The sequence below is a fragment of the Mobula hypostoma genome, chromosome 22 (assembly GCF_963921235.1).
Source record: "Mobula hypostoma chromosome 22, sMobHyp1.1, whole genome shotgun sequence".
NCBI classification, from domain to species: Eukaryota; Metazoa; Chordata; class Chondrichthyes; order Myliobatiformes; family Myliobatidae; genus Mobula; species Mobula hypostoma.
The window spans coordinates 37,349,898-37,362,486 of NC_086118.1; the positions used below are offsets into that span (position 1 = coordinate 37,349,898).

At 39.6% G+C, this 12,589-nt stretch overlaps 1 protein-coding gene across 1 annotated transcript in view; it reads right to left on the reverse strand.

Annotated features, from left to right (window-relative positions):
• Positions 1-4,177, reverse strand: part of tepsin (TEPSIN adaptor related protein complex 4 accessory protein) — a 41,188-nt gene extending 37,011 nt beyond the window's left edge. The window contains exons 1-2 of the mRNA XM_063074456.1: positions 4,130-4,177; positions 1,374-1,446 (exon numbers count right to left, since the gene is read on the reverse strand). Coding sequence (XP_062930526.1) covers positions 1,374-1,446; positions 4,130-4,168 — 112 coding nt within the window. The 5' untranslated portion in view covers positions 4,169-4,177. The remainder of the gene's footprint in view (positions 1-1,373; positions 1,447-4,129) is intronic.
• Positions 4,178-12,589: the final 8,412 nt, after the last annotated feature.

Sequence of the window (12,589 nt, forward strand, 5' to 3'; positions counted from 1 at the left end):
AAATACAAAAATTGGTGACCACTTTCCAAACATTTCCACTCTGTTAACAAACATGATAATACCCTTCCTGTCTCCTGCCACTACAGTTCATTCTCACTATTAAATACCGTATTTTTCTGTCTTTGGTTTATTTTCCAAAACCTCATGAAAACAGTCCACTTAATTTAAATAGTGCCCTTTAGAACATTAATGTATAATAAAAGAAGCTAATTACTACGTAAACTTCAAAAAAGAGAAAATCTGCAGATGCTGGAAATCCAAGTAACACACATAAAATGTTGGAGGAACTCAGCAGACCAGGCAGTATCTATGGAAAAGAGTACAGTCGACGTTTCAGGACCAGGCCCTTCATCAGGACTGGAAAAAAGATGAGGACTCTGGACTTCCCCAACATCGGGAACAATCTTCCTGAATCTAGCCTGTCCAATCCCTTTAGAATTTTATACGTTTCAATCAGATCCCCCCTCAATCTTCTAAATTCCAGAGAGTATAAGCCTAGTCAATCCAGTCTTTCATCATATGAAAATCCTGCCATCCCAGGAATCAATCTAGTGAACCTTCTTTGCACTCCCTCTATGGCAAGAATGTCTTTCCTCAGATTAGGGGACCAAAACTGCACACAGTACTCCAGCTGTGGTCTCACCAAGGCCTTGTACAACTGCAGTAGTACCTCCCTGCTCCTGTACTTGTCACACAGAGAGTGGTGAATCTGTGGAATTCTCTGCCACAGGAAACAGTTGAGGCCAGTTCATTGGCTATATTTAAGAGGGAGTTAGATATGGCCCTTGTGGCTAAAGGGATTGAGGGTATGGAGAGAAGGCAGGTACAGGGTTCTGAGTTGGATGATCAGCCATGATCATACTGAATGGTGGTGCAGGCTCAAAGGGCCAAAAGGCCTACTCCTGCACCTATTTTCTATGTTTCTATGACTCCAGCTTTTTGTGTGTGCGTGTGTTACCACATAAACCTAATTAGTTTTACAATTAATAAACATGTTCAGATCCAATTGCAAATGATTTTGGTTTATAATGTAAAATGCCAGTACTTATACAATTACTGTATAATTAATTTGAGGATTCACTCATGTACATTGTTGCTTTACTTACTTATACATATATTATCATGCAAAATGACTGTCTCCCAAATTGTATTTCATAGACCTATACTTTAACGATTATTCATTCTTTGTAACATATTTTTACATAGTTCCTTCCTAATTATAAGCTGCAGACTTTAATAATCGTAATGATAACTCCAAATTTGTATTTCATAAATGCAATGTAAAACTTACATCAGTCAGTTTAAGTGTTCTGTTTCTCATAATTAACAATATTAGGATTAACATATCTTATATGAATCAAGTACAAGGATACTGACGATCTCTTCAAACAGATACCCAGGACATGGTATTTCATCATCTGACGTGGCTTTCATTAGCATAGGAAGCTGGAAAGGAACAGTGATATTAAAGAGGTGAATGGACCTTAAATACAGCAGCCAGCTTTTGCACAGAGACAAAGTTGCAGACAATGTCTGTTGTTTAGATCTGGCATGTACAGTTACTCTGCAAGACACAAACCCTAATGATCTACAAATGATTAAAGCTTTTATTCATTCTGCAAAGAGTACAACCTGCCCATTGTAGTTTGCTCTTATTATCACAACGAAAAGTGTAATTTGAATTTGTCACAGCAAGAAAGCAATGGGAAAGGTTTTGGAGGTGCCAAGAAGACAAAGAAGCTGAGTAATAGGAAGAATTCAGAAATTCAAGCAATTGGACAAACAAGAAAATCTGAACTTCTTAAATCCCAAATTTGCTGTTTGGTGAAAAGTGCTGGACTTTAGACGGAAAAACACAATCTACGATGATCGGGGGCCTCACATTTTAATTAGTCACCAATGAGGAGTTTCAACATAGAATAAATAAAATAGAATATGTACATAGAATTCTGTGCTCAATAACATAGAATAAATTTACCTATTAAAAGATTATGATGACTTTGTCCACAGAGTGAATTAATATAATTTCAAATTTGTGTTTGTGTGTATGATTCTGTCTCAAATTTTAATAGAAAATTACCAAAGTACTTAGTCAGAAGGAAATTTTAAATAAAACAATATGATAGTACTTTCTAAATTTCTTATTGCGTAAATGGACAAGGTTAGATAAGCCATTCAAATCATTTAGAAGTTACAATGTTTTATTGCTTCAAAGTTCAGACAAGAAAGGTTTTATGGGAACCATAAAATTGACAGTAGTGCCGTTCTTTAAGAATAGTTATGTTATCTTCCTGCTTTTGCAGTGATATAAAAGTGGGAAAAAAACTCCAGATCTAGACATAATATATTTAAGCACTTGGACTGGTGGTTTATCAGCTGTATTCTTAAATACAGTAAATGATGAAAACCAGCCTTGGGTTGGTGTGTCAGAAATCAGTGGTTCAAACTTGTATCTGTGCACAAAGTGTGTTATTTCAGAATAGTGCTGAGAAAAAACTTGTTGCCAAAGAATGAACTTTTAAATGAGAATGAATTGCAGGGTCTCTGTTTTCTCAGATGATTGTATAATGATCCAACAACACTAAATGAAGAAAATCAATGGAGTTTAATGAACACCCTGGCCAATAATCTGTCAAATATCAAATAGATTATCAGGACATTTATTGTATTGCTTTTGGGAAACTTTCTTGTATTCAAGTCAACAGCCATATTTTTAAAATTTATTTTTGGGATGTATGTCTCCCCCTAATTGCAAAGGGGGAATTAAGGTCTATAATGGCTCTGGAGTCAATTGCTGGCTAATTTGCTAGGTACATCTGTACACCTGCTTGTTAATGCAAATATCTAATTAGCTAATCATGTGTCAGCCACACAATGAATAAATGTATACAGACATGGTCAAGAGGTTCAGTTGTTGTTTAGACCAAACATCAGAATGGGGGAATAAAAGTGACCTTGACTGGGGAATGAATGCTGGTGCCAGATGGGTTGATTTGAGTATCTCAGAAATTGCTGATCTCCAGGGATATTCAAGCACAACTGTTTCTAGAGTTTATAGAGAATGGTGCGAAAAAAAGAAAAAAAAACATATAGTGAGTGGTAGTTCTGTGGGAGATTGAATGGTTGGATTGGTTCAAGCTGGGAGGACAATGACAATAGCTCAGCAAAGCATATGTTACAACAATGGTGTGCAGAAGATCATCCCTGAATGCACAATCTTGAAGTCCATGGGCTACAACAGCATAAGGCCGCATCAGGTTCCACTCCTGTACCTAATAAACTGGCCACTTAGTGGATGCCCTTCATCAGAGAAGAACAGCAAATTCCCTTCTCCAACGAATATTAGTCAGCCACACAGGGTCTTACAACAACCAAGTAGCTTCGTTATTGTTGCTAGTGAGACTAGCCTTTATATGAATCTTAGAATTATTGAAATACTTAAATTTAAATTCCCCAGCTGCCACTGTTGCTTTCATAATCACACCTCTAGAACAATGACCTAGAACTCTGGTCACATAAAACTATGTAACCAACAAACTGATGGAGGACCTCAGCGGGCTGAGCAGCGTCTTTGGGAGGATAGGAAATGTTTACTTTTTCGATCGAAAACTTTTTAAAAGTTCGCAAATCTTGAAGAGTCGTCGCAGTGGTGACACAAGAGACCTCAAATGCTGTAATGTGGAGTAGATTTCTTTTCCTCCTACGGATGCTGCCTGGTTCACTTGGATGGTTTCGAGCTTCAGATTCCAGCACCTGTAGTCTGTTGTGTCTCCTCCGTTGGGTGTTAAGGGTGGTGTATTCAAGGATAATGAATACATTGACCTGGGATCTTGCTACTGGCTACAGTACCTGAATGATTGTGTGGCTACCGATGGAAACCAGGGCACTCGCCCCGGTCTCCGAGAGGCTGCACCTTCGCTCTTCCGTCTCTAAGAAGCAGCCAGGAGCCAGTTGTTTATAGCCCTGTGTGAATTGTGGCCGCGCCCGGACCCCACGCTGCTCCAGACCCCCTCCAACTTCCATTATAATCGCGGCAGCATGATTTACAATGGAGTCCTCCCTCACTCCCCCACTCCCTCACTCCCTCACTCCCTCACTCCACAACACGCCGCCAACCGACATCACTCACTCTCTGCAGAAATCCCAGCTTCTCCCCGACCGTTGCCATCACCTCGACTACGTCACACCGTAACTGGCATGTGGCTGGTCCAATCCGCTGGCCGCAGAGCCCCTCCCGTTCCTCGCCGTGGCCCCACCCGCCAATCAGTAGCCGGCGGAGGGCGGGAGTTGGGATGCCGTCATTCTACCGCGACGGTGGGCGCGCTGGGAGCAGGTATGGCTGCGCTCTAGGGATGCCTGGTTGCTGGCTGATTTTCCTTCCCGCTCTACTTCGGGACGATGCCTGGGAATGAGGTGTGGATCCGCACGAGGGAAAGACTCAGGAGGTTCCCGCAGATCATGACAGCGTGCACGGAGGAAGTGAGTAAATGTATTTACAATTTTGTGACATCCAGCTGTTGCACCAATGTTGTTCGCTCCTCTTTTCCAGAATAACTTGTATTCAGTATAAAGAAGCACCACAGATGTAAATATTGAGGCTGCAGCTGTTATTAAGGGGAAATATATGGTGAAAATGAAGAGGAATATTACTTTTTTTTGGTTGAAACACAAGTGACAAGCAGATGCCAGAATCTGAAGCAATAAAAATCTGTTGGAAATACTCAGCAGGTCTAACAGCATCTGTGGGAGGGAAAGGAGTCTTCGAAGTTTTGGATCGAAACACTGCGTGAGGACTCTTTCTAATTATTTTTCAGGATCTGGTGGTCGCTAGGAAGTCCATTATTTATTGCCTTTCTCCAATTGCCCTTCAGTATATAGTGGTGAGGTGCCACTTTGAACTTTTGCACTCCTGGTGAAGATTCTCCCACAGTGCTGTAGGAGGGAGTTCTAGGATCTAGACATAGTAGGAATGGTGATAGAGATGCCGGATAGTTGGGCCGTCGGTTAATCAGAGCAGCTGTTTATTTGGGGCAACTCTTAAAGAACAAAAACTAAATCGAGAAAATAGCCGAGTTCCCTTTGTTTATTTGGGATACTAGGCCGCTTAATTGAGACAGGAGACTGTTGCCAAACAGTTTCTAACCAGCGTCAGTCGCGTGCACTTGCATCGCCATTAGACACTACATGGTGCTTAAAGCAGTCAGATTTTTAAAGTAAGCAGTAAGACATTTCTAAACTGTTTTGTTCACTGCAGCTTCAAGCATTTAGGCCTGCAATAACAACTGGGAGTGAAAATGAAACAATTCAGTTACTTCAAGTTAGGAATTATGAAGGTATTTTGAATATTACAATGAAAATGAAGTGCGGTCATCTAAAATATTGTATGAAGACAGTCCATTATCTGCACTAATCTGCTGATTTTGTTCATTACAGTCAATCAAAAGAACTGGGCAGATGAATTCTTCCACCGATAACTATGAGGAATTAATAGACAGTTTTGTAGTACTGTAGATGTTTTGGTAGTCCAATGCTTTCTGTATTTCATTTAAGTATATAAATTGTTACTCAGTTAAGTGATAGTTTGCTGGGTTTTTTTTTTACCTTTTAACTATTTCTATGAAGCTTGGGCTAATTGGGGCAGCCACTTAATTGGGCCAAAATGTACTTGTCCTGATGTGCCCCAATTAATCGGAAACCACTATTTCCAAAGCAGGCTGGTGTTTGGAGAACAGAGATCTGGACAGCAGTTACTCACTGAGGCTACTGAGAGAGCGCCTCTCAAACTTATAAGTGTTGTGTATTTAATATTTTTGTAATATTCAAGTAATGTTGTAAATATATTCTGTCTGGGTAGCCTCCAACCAGATGGCGTGAACATCGATTTCTTGAACTTCCAGCAGTTGCCCCCTCCCTCTTCTTCACCATTCTCCATTCCTGTTTCCCTCTCTCACCTGATCTCCTTACCTGCCCGTCACCTCCTTCTGGTTCTCTCCCTCCAGCCCTTTATCTCTTTCACCAATCAACCTCCCAGTTCTTTACTTCACCCCTCCCCCTCTTCGGTTTCAGTGGAATCAAAGAGAAAGGGACTCCATTTCAGCGTATGTGGCTGAATTGAAGAAATTGTCTGAGCATTGTTAGTTCAGTGATGGGCTTAATGATGCACTAAGAGATTATTTAGTTCGTGGAATCTTACAAGAAAGCATTCAAAAACAGCTCCTAACTGAAGCCCAACTTATACTTAAAAGAGCAGTTGAAAACTCAGAGGAAACTGCAGACAGAGGTGCAATTGAGTTACTGTCAGGAATGAAAGTGAGCGGGAAGAAAATTGCAATGTCTAAACAAAAACCGCCTGGCTAAACAATTTGTGCTACCATTGTGGCAGGTGAAACTTGCAGAATATGTAACAAAGTAGGACATAATGCAAAAAGTATGTCAGGCAGGCAAAAATAAATGGACTGCACAGGGGAGAGAAAAAGTTTAAAAAGTCAAGTTGCATTTTCAAAAATAGCACAATTTTGCATTCTGTTGGAAAACTCTGATAATGAGAGTGATGCAGGACTAGGTAACCTTGAGAGTTACAGTGTGAAGGTTAATAATAGACTAGCAATATGGCTTACACCAGAAGTGAATGGCAAATTAATTAAAATGGAATTGGACACTGGCTCTGCTGTTTCAGTCATTCCACTAAGTGGGCTTGAATGGCATTTCAGAAATACTGAACTGAAGCCTTCAGATATCCAACTAAGAACATATTCTGGAGGAAAGATATTTCCTGTGGGAATGACATTTGCAATATTGAAATACAACAACCAACAAGCCACATTGGGTTTGTACGTGTTCAAAACAGGAGGGCCAGCGTCGTGGGGACATGACTGGCTGAGACAACTACAACTCGACTGGAGTTCCATCCGCCATTTGTACGCCACAACTGTCTCCATGCTATACACCATGAACTGTTGCCGAACAGAGGGCAAACATGTTGGTACCAATCTCTGTGCCTCTGGTTGGAAAGCATATTGCACCGAGGAATGACCATGCTGCTCAGAGAAATCATGCAAGTGGCAAAAGCAGTGATCGAACTACGATAGTTTCTTATAGGCATCATATCTGAGAAGCCGCTGATATGTTAATCAGGCAGTTACTTGCGAAACATGGCTTGATTTTACACTGCAAGAGAGCTCAAGTCGCTTCAGGAAAGTTGCAAGCATTTGGCATTTGTGATTACAAAGAAACAAAATCTACTCTACTTGCATTGAGGTTATTGCTTGAACTTCAAGTGGGAGACAAAAAGCTGCTTATAAAAGTAGAGGCAAAAACCAAAGTTCAGCTGGATGAATGAAAGGCCAAAAAAATGGAGTCAATGGAGATATGAAAACAGTGGGTTTGTCAGACGATGTCCTGGATGAGGAAACCAAGAGGAGAGATCAGATTGTAACGGGAGCAATAGAAAGATTCCAATGAACTAAATACACCTTCCCAATATCAAGATGCAGAAACTAGAAAGAACAAAAAGGAAAAGCAAGAGGAAGATAGCATGCATGCTATCGAAATGGAAGAGGATAAACAAGACCTAATTTCGCAAGAAATTTAGCAACTTCAGAGATGCTCACAAGAATTCAGAAGAAGAAAAAGAAGACAAAGTTGAGAAGGATCGACACAATAAAGCTGAGAAAAGGAGAGGAAGACATTCAGAGTGGTTGCTGCCACTTCCTGCAACCACCATGGAGGAAGCCCCAGGGCCTGAGATTGTTTCACAGCCACAGGTCTCACCTGCCAAGCAGAGTGACCTCCCTTGTCAGAAAAGGCATTATTTTACAAAAGTAAGGAAGCCTCCGCGGCATTTAAATCTTTAGGACTGAATGGGATGGTTTAAAAGTTGACCAGGCTGTGGATGTCAGTATAGTAATTGTATTATATAGTATACTGTGTATATAGTTAAAATGCATTCTATAGCTAAGCAAGGTATTATGTATTTAATATTTCAGTAATATTTGAGTAATCTTGTAAATATGTTGATTAAGCATACTTTATTTGTTTAAATAATTCGTTATGGATTATGTAAAAATACGTGAATTGCATACGCCATTGCACTACCAAGTGATACGTACATGTCTCGCTTAAAGTAAAAATGAATGTACATGATTTATCTCCTGGGCTCCCATCCTTTTATTCCAATTAGTTTTGATGTTTTGGAGTTCAAAAAGGTAACAGTAACCTCTATTGCCTTGAAGATCAAGGGTAGCAGCACATGGGAATACTGCCACCTGCAGGCTCTCCTGCAAGTCATACAGCTAACTAGAAAATAGATTTTCCATGTATCTTCTCAAGGTCACAGGGATGGGCAATGAAAATTGGCATAGATCTCATGAATGGTAAAAAAAAGAAAATTGATAACTCTAGTCTTTTGCAGTAATTACCTGGAGAAAAATAAAACACATTTGGACATGAATATTAAGGAAGTTAGGTTAGTAAGTTTGCAGGTGACACAAAACCTGCAAATTTGCTAACCTTACTTCCCTAACATTCATATCCAAATGTTTTTTTATTTTTGTTGGCTTGACAGCAAGTATGTCCACAAGGATATTGATCAGTTGTTAAAATGGACAAAACAGTGGCAGATAGAATTTAATCCTGGTATGTGCAAAATGATGTGTTTTGGAATGTGTAATGAAGGTAGGACATACACCATTCTGTTTGAGAGTAATGTACCCAAAGATCCCTGAAGGTGTCAGCACAGTAGTTAAGGAAGTGATGAAGGCATACAGTATAGTAACTTGTATTACTCAGGACACAAAATATAAGATCAGATAGGATGTAGAACAGCTTTACACAACATTTGTAAAGCCACATCGGGAATACTGTACTGTATGCAGTTCTGGTTACCACCCTATCAGAATGATGGGATTGGACTGGAGAAGTTCCATCAGAGATTGTCTGGGATAAAGGGCTTCACTTGTAAAGTGAAATTGGATAGGTTGAGTTTGTTTTTCCTTGGAGCAAGTGTGGACAGTGGGGTGCTGTACAACATAGTTTTAGGGTTTTTTCAGTGGTGTGTTGTTATTGCCTAGCTATGATCTCTTCATTCTGAAGTTATTCAGCCCAATGATTCTGTGATTACCAGTCATTATCAGGCCTGTATTATAATGGCCTGGGCTTTCATACCTGCTCTCCGTCCATCTTAGCTGGTGCTGGAGCTTGCCAACTGCCCGTCCCATCACAAACTCCAAAACTAGCTTGGTTTTGCAAAACCATCCATTGAACCAAACCAATCATGTCCCAAGAGTGCAGTATAATGAACAAAGGAATGTGTTTTGGTGAGGTGGGGGGGGGGTGGAATCTCCAGGTATTTAAACAATTACAGCTTTAACTCATGCTATCAAATCATATTTCCAAAGTGTTTTATCTTGTATTCCTTCAGATATATTTTTGGCAACTGACCTTTACAAATTACTGCAATTAATTACTTCTTAATTTTATCTGCTTTGTCCACAACTTTTGGTGCTCATCCATAATTTTTTTTTAGATTAGATTATGAGAACACTCAGTCCTCTTTTATTGTCATTTAGAAATGCATACGTGCATTAAGAAATGATACAATGTTTCTCCGGCGTGATATCACAGAAAACAAGACAGACTAAAGACTAACACTGACAGAACCACGTAGTTATACCATATAGTTACAGCAGTGCAAAGCAATACCATAATTTGATGAAGAACAGTCCATAGGCACAGTAAAAAAAAAGTCTCTAAGTTCTGAGTCGATTGACTCCCGAGTCCCCGATAGCAGCGGCAGAAGGGAGAAACTCCCTGCCATAGACCTCCAGGCACCGTCAACTTGCCGATACCTTGGAAGCAGCCGACCCTGAGTCCATCCATTCGAAAACTCCGAGCTTCCGATACAGCCTCCCGAGTGTCATCCTCTGCCGAGCGCCTTTGACCTCTCTCTGGCCGCTGAAACACGCAAAGCCGAGGATTTCGAGGCCTTCAGCTCCAGAGATTCCGGTTACCACACAGTAGCAGCGGTAGCAAAGCAGACATTTCAGAAGTTTTCCAGATGTTCCTCCGTACTCTTATGTCCGTCTCCATCAAATCAGGATTGTGCACGGTCCCCTACTTGACAGATAACAGATATTCATCCCCGGAGAGGCCACGTGCGCTGTTGTCGCGCTGCCATCTTCTCCCGATATTTACATAAGCCTCGGTGATTATCTCCTCTTGCCTTTTGCTTCTTTCTTCCGCACTACTATGTTGCTTTTCCCTTCTGCCGTTCTACATCTAAATCATTAACCTGGTCGTTATAGATGTCGACTGACCTATCCTATGCATGTTCACAACTTTTAGTTTAATATTGGTGCAGTTTCATGAATAATGACTTTTTTTCCACAGTAATTTATAACTTTTTACAGTCTGTCTGCTCATTCTATCTCCCTTTTCTTGATTTAAAGGCATCAGCATATGGGAGATGTGTGGCTGCAAATGTTCAAGGGAATCAGGACCTCAGAAAGAACACGTGTGCCAAAGAGTTTCTGGCCTTAAAGAAATGCTTTACATTAAATGTAAGTTTTACTGGCACCTGCATGTTTGTTGGAAAATGAATACAGTATTCTTTCTTTAAGATGTGAGAAATAAGTAATTTTTAAAATTATAAATATAACAATAACATTGATATAAACAGAGAATGGGATTGCATTATTAATAACTAACATTTGCAAATATAAAATTGCTGATAGTACAAGTATGTTGGATCTCCCCAATTCTAAAAATAATTGAACATGGTAAAAGATAAATGGAAAAAAGATTTTAAAAATCCCCAAACTAGAAAAAAAAACACTAAATTAAGCTAAGCAAAACTAGACTAAACTAAACAAAACTGGGAAAAAAAAGAGAAATAAGAGCAGAGATTGTTCATCTGACCCTTCCGTCATTCATCTGGGTAATGACTGGTCTCTGCACTGGTGCCATTTTGCATACCCCTGGTTTCCCTAAATGCCTTGAAATTGATCACACTGTTTTTTGATTGAACATGATTGAGCTTCACAGCTATCTGAAGTAAAGAATTCTAATTCTTTACTCTCTTAGTGAAGAAATATCTCTTTCATTGCTGTCTTAAATGCCATCCCCTTATTCTCAACTGCACCCCTGGGTTTTAGACTCATGAGTCAAGGGAAACATCCTCCATACATCTACTTTATCAAGTGCTTTAGAATTTTGTAGGATTTCATTAAATCTCTTATCCTGAGTTCAATCTGATTTCTCTTGAAAAAGATCTGTTAATTCTGATTCTGACTGCTATGTGATAACCAATCTTCAATCCTTACTGAACCATTTCCCCCTATACAACTGCCTTCTAAGAAGGTAAATGTATTAAAGCAACACGTTATCGTCTAATGTTACATGCTCGAAGAACAGTAACAGATTTGTCAAGCATGATTTACCCTTTACATGGGACTAACACAAATGGAGTAATGGACTAGTTTACTTGAGACTTGGGTGAACGAGGTCATCCTGTTACCTTTGCTACCAGTTTAGGCATTCCCTCTATGGCAAGTTTAAACTTCCAAACTTCCTGGGTAAGGAGATCAAACCTGTATACAATAGTCCCCATGTGGTCTCACCAAGGCAATAAGACTTTCTTGCCCCTCTAATCAAACTCTTATACAGGCCGAAGTGCCAATTGCTCTCTTCATCACTTGCTTCTCCTTTATATTGCCTATCAGTGATTTGTGATCCTTTTGAATATCAACCCTATCTTCCACTGTCTAACAAACCTATTATATGTTCTATCCTTCTTATAACTGAAGAAATCTGAAATATTTTTTACAGTTGCAATGTCGTTATCTCCCAAGACTAAGGTATAAATTCTGTCCAGATTATTAATTTGAACTTTTTCACAGTTAATCATTTTAAAAACCCATGTTATGGAAAATGGAGTGCTAAGATCTAAGTGAACAGTGACCACGTTCCAACATTAGTCCTGGGTAAACGATACTTGACAGATCTGCTATAATTCTTCGAGAATGTATCAAGAGGAGTCATTAAAGGAGAATCTGTAGATTTAATTTGGATTTTTGGAAGGTATGTGCCAACCTGCCTTTGTGTAGAAGAGCACATGGTATTGGGGGAAGTGTTTAAGCATGGATTGAAAATTGGTTATCACATAGGAGAAAAATCAGAATATATCAGTCTTTTTCAAGAGTTCCCAAGGATCAGCTCTTGACCTTCAATTCTTTTATGATTTGTATTAATAACTTTGAGGACGAACAGTGTATAGTGAATCCAGAGAACAGATAACACAAAAGTAGCTAGGTAAGCATGGAACTAAGAGGACACTTGGACTCTAGCAAGATAAATAGAGAAAATCACAATCGGGTTCATTATCAATAGCTTCTTGTATGTTGAAGCTTGCTGTTATTTTTATAAGTTACAAAAATAAATAAGCAGAAGACAAGTTGCAAGGTAGTGTTCATAAGTTTATGGACCATTCAGAAATCTCATGGCAGAGGGTAAGCTGCTGTCTTAAAACATTGTGTAGCGTCAAGCTCCTGTATCTCCTTACCGATGGTACTAATGTGAGGAGGGCATATACTAG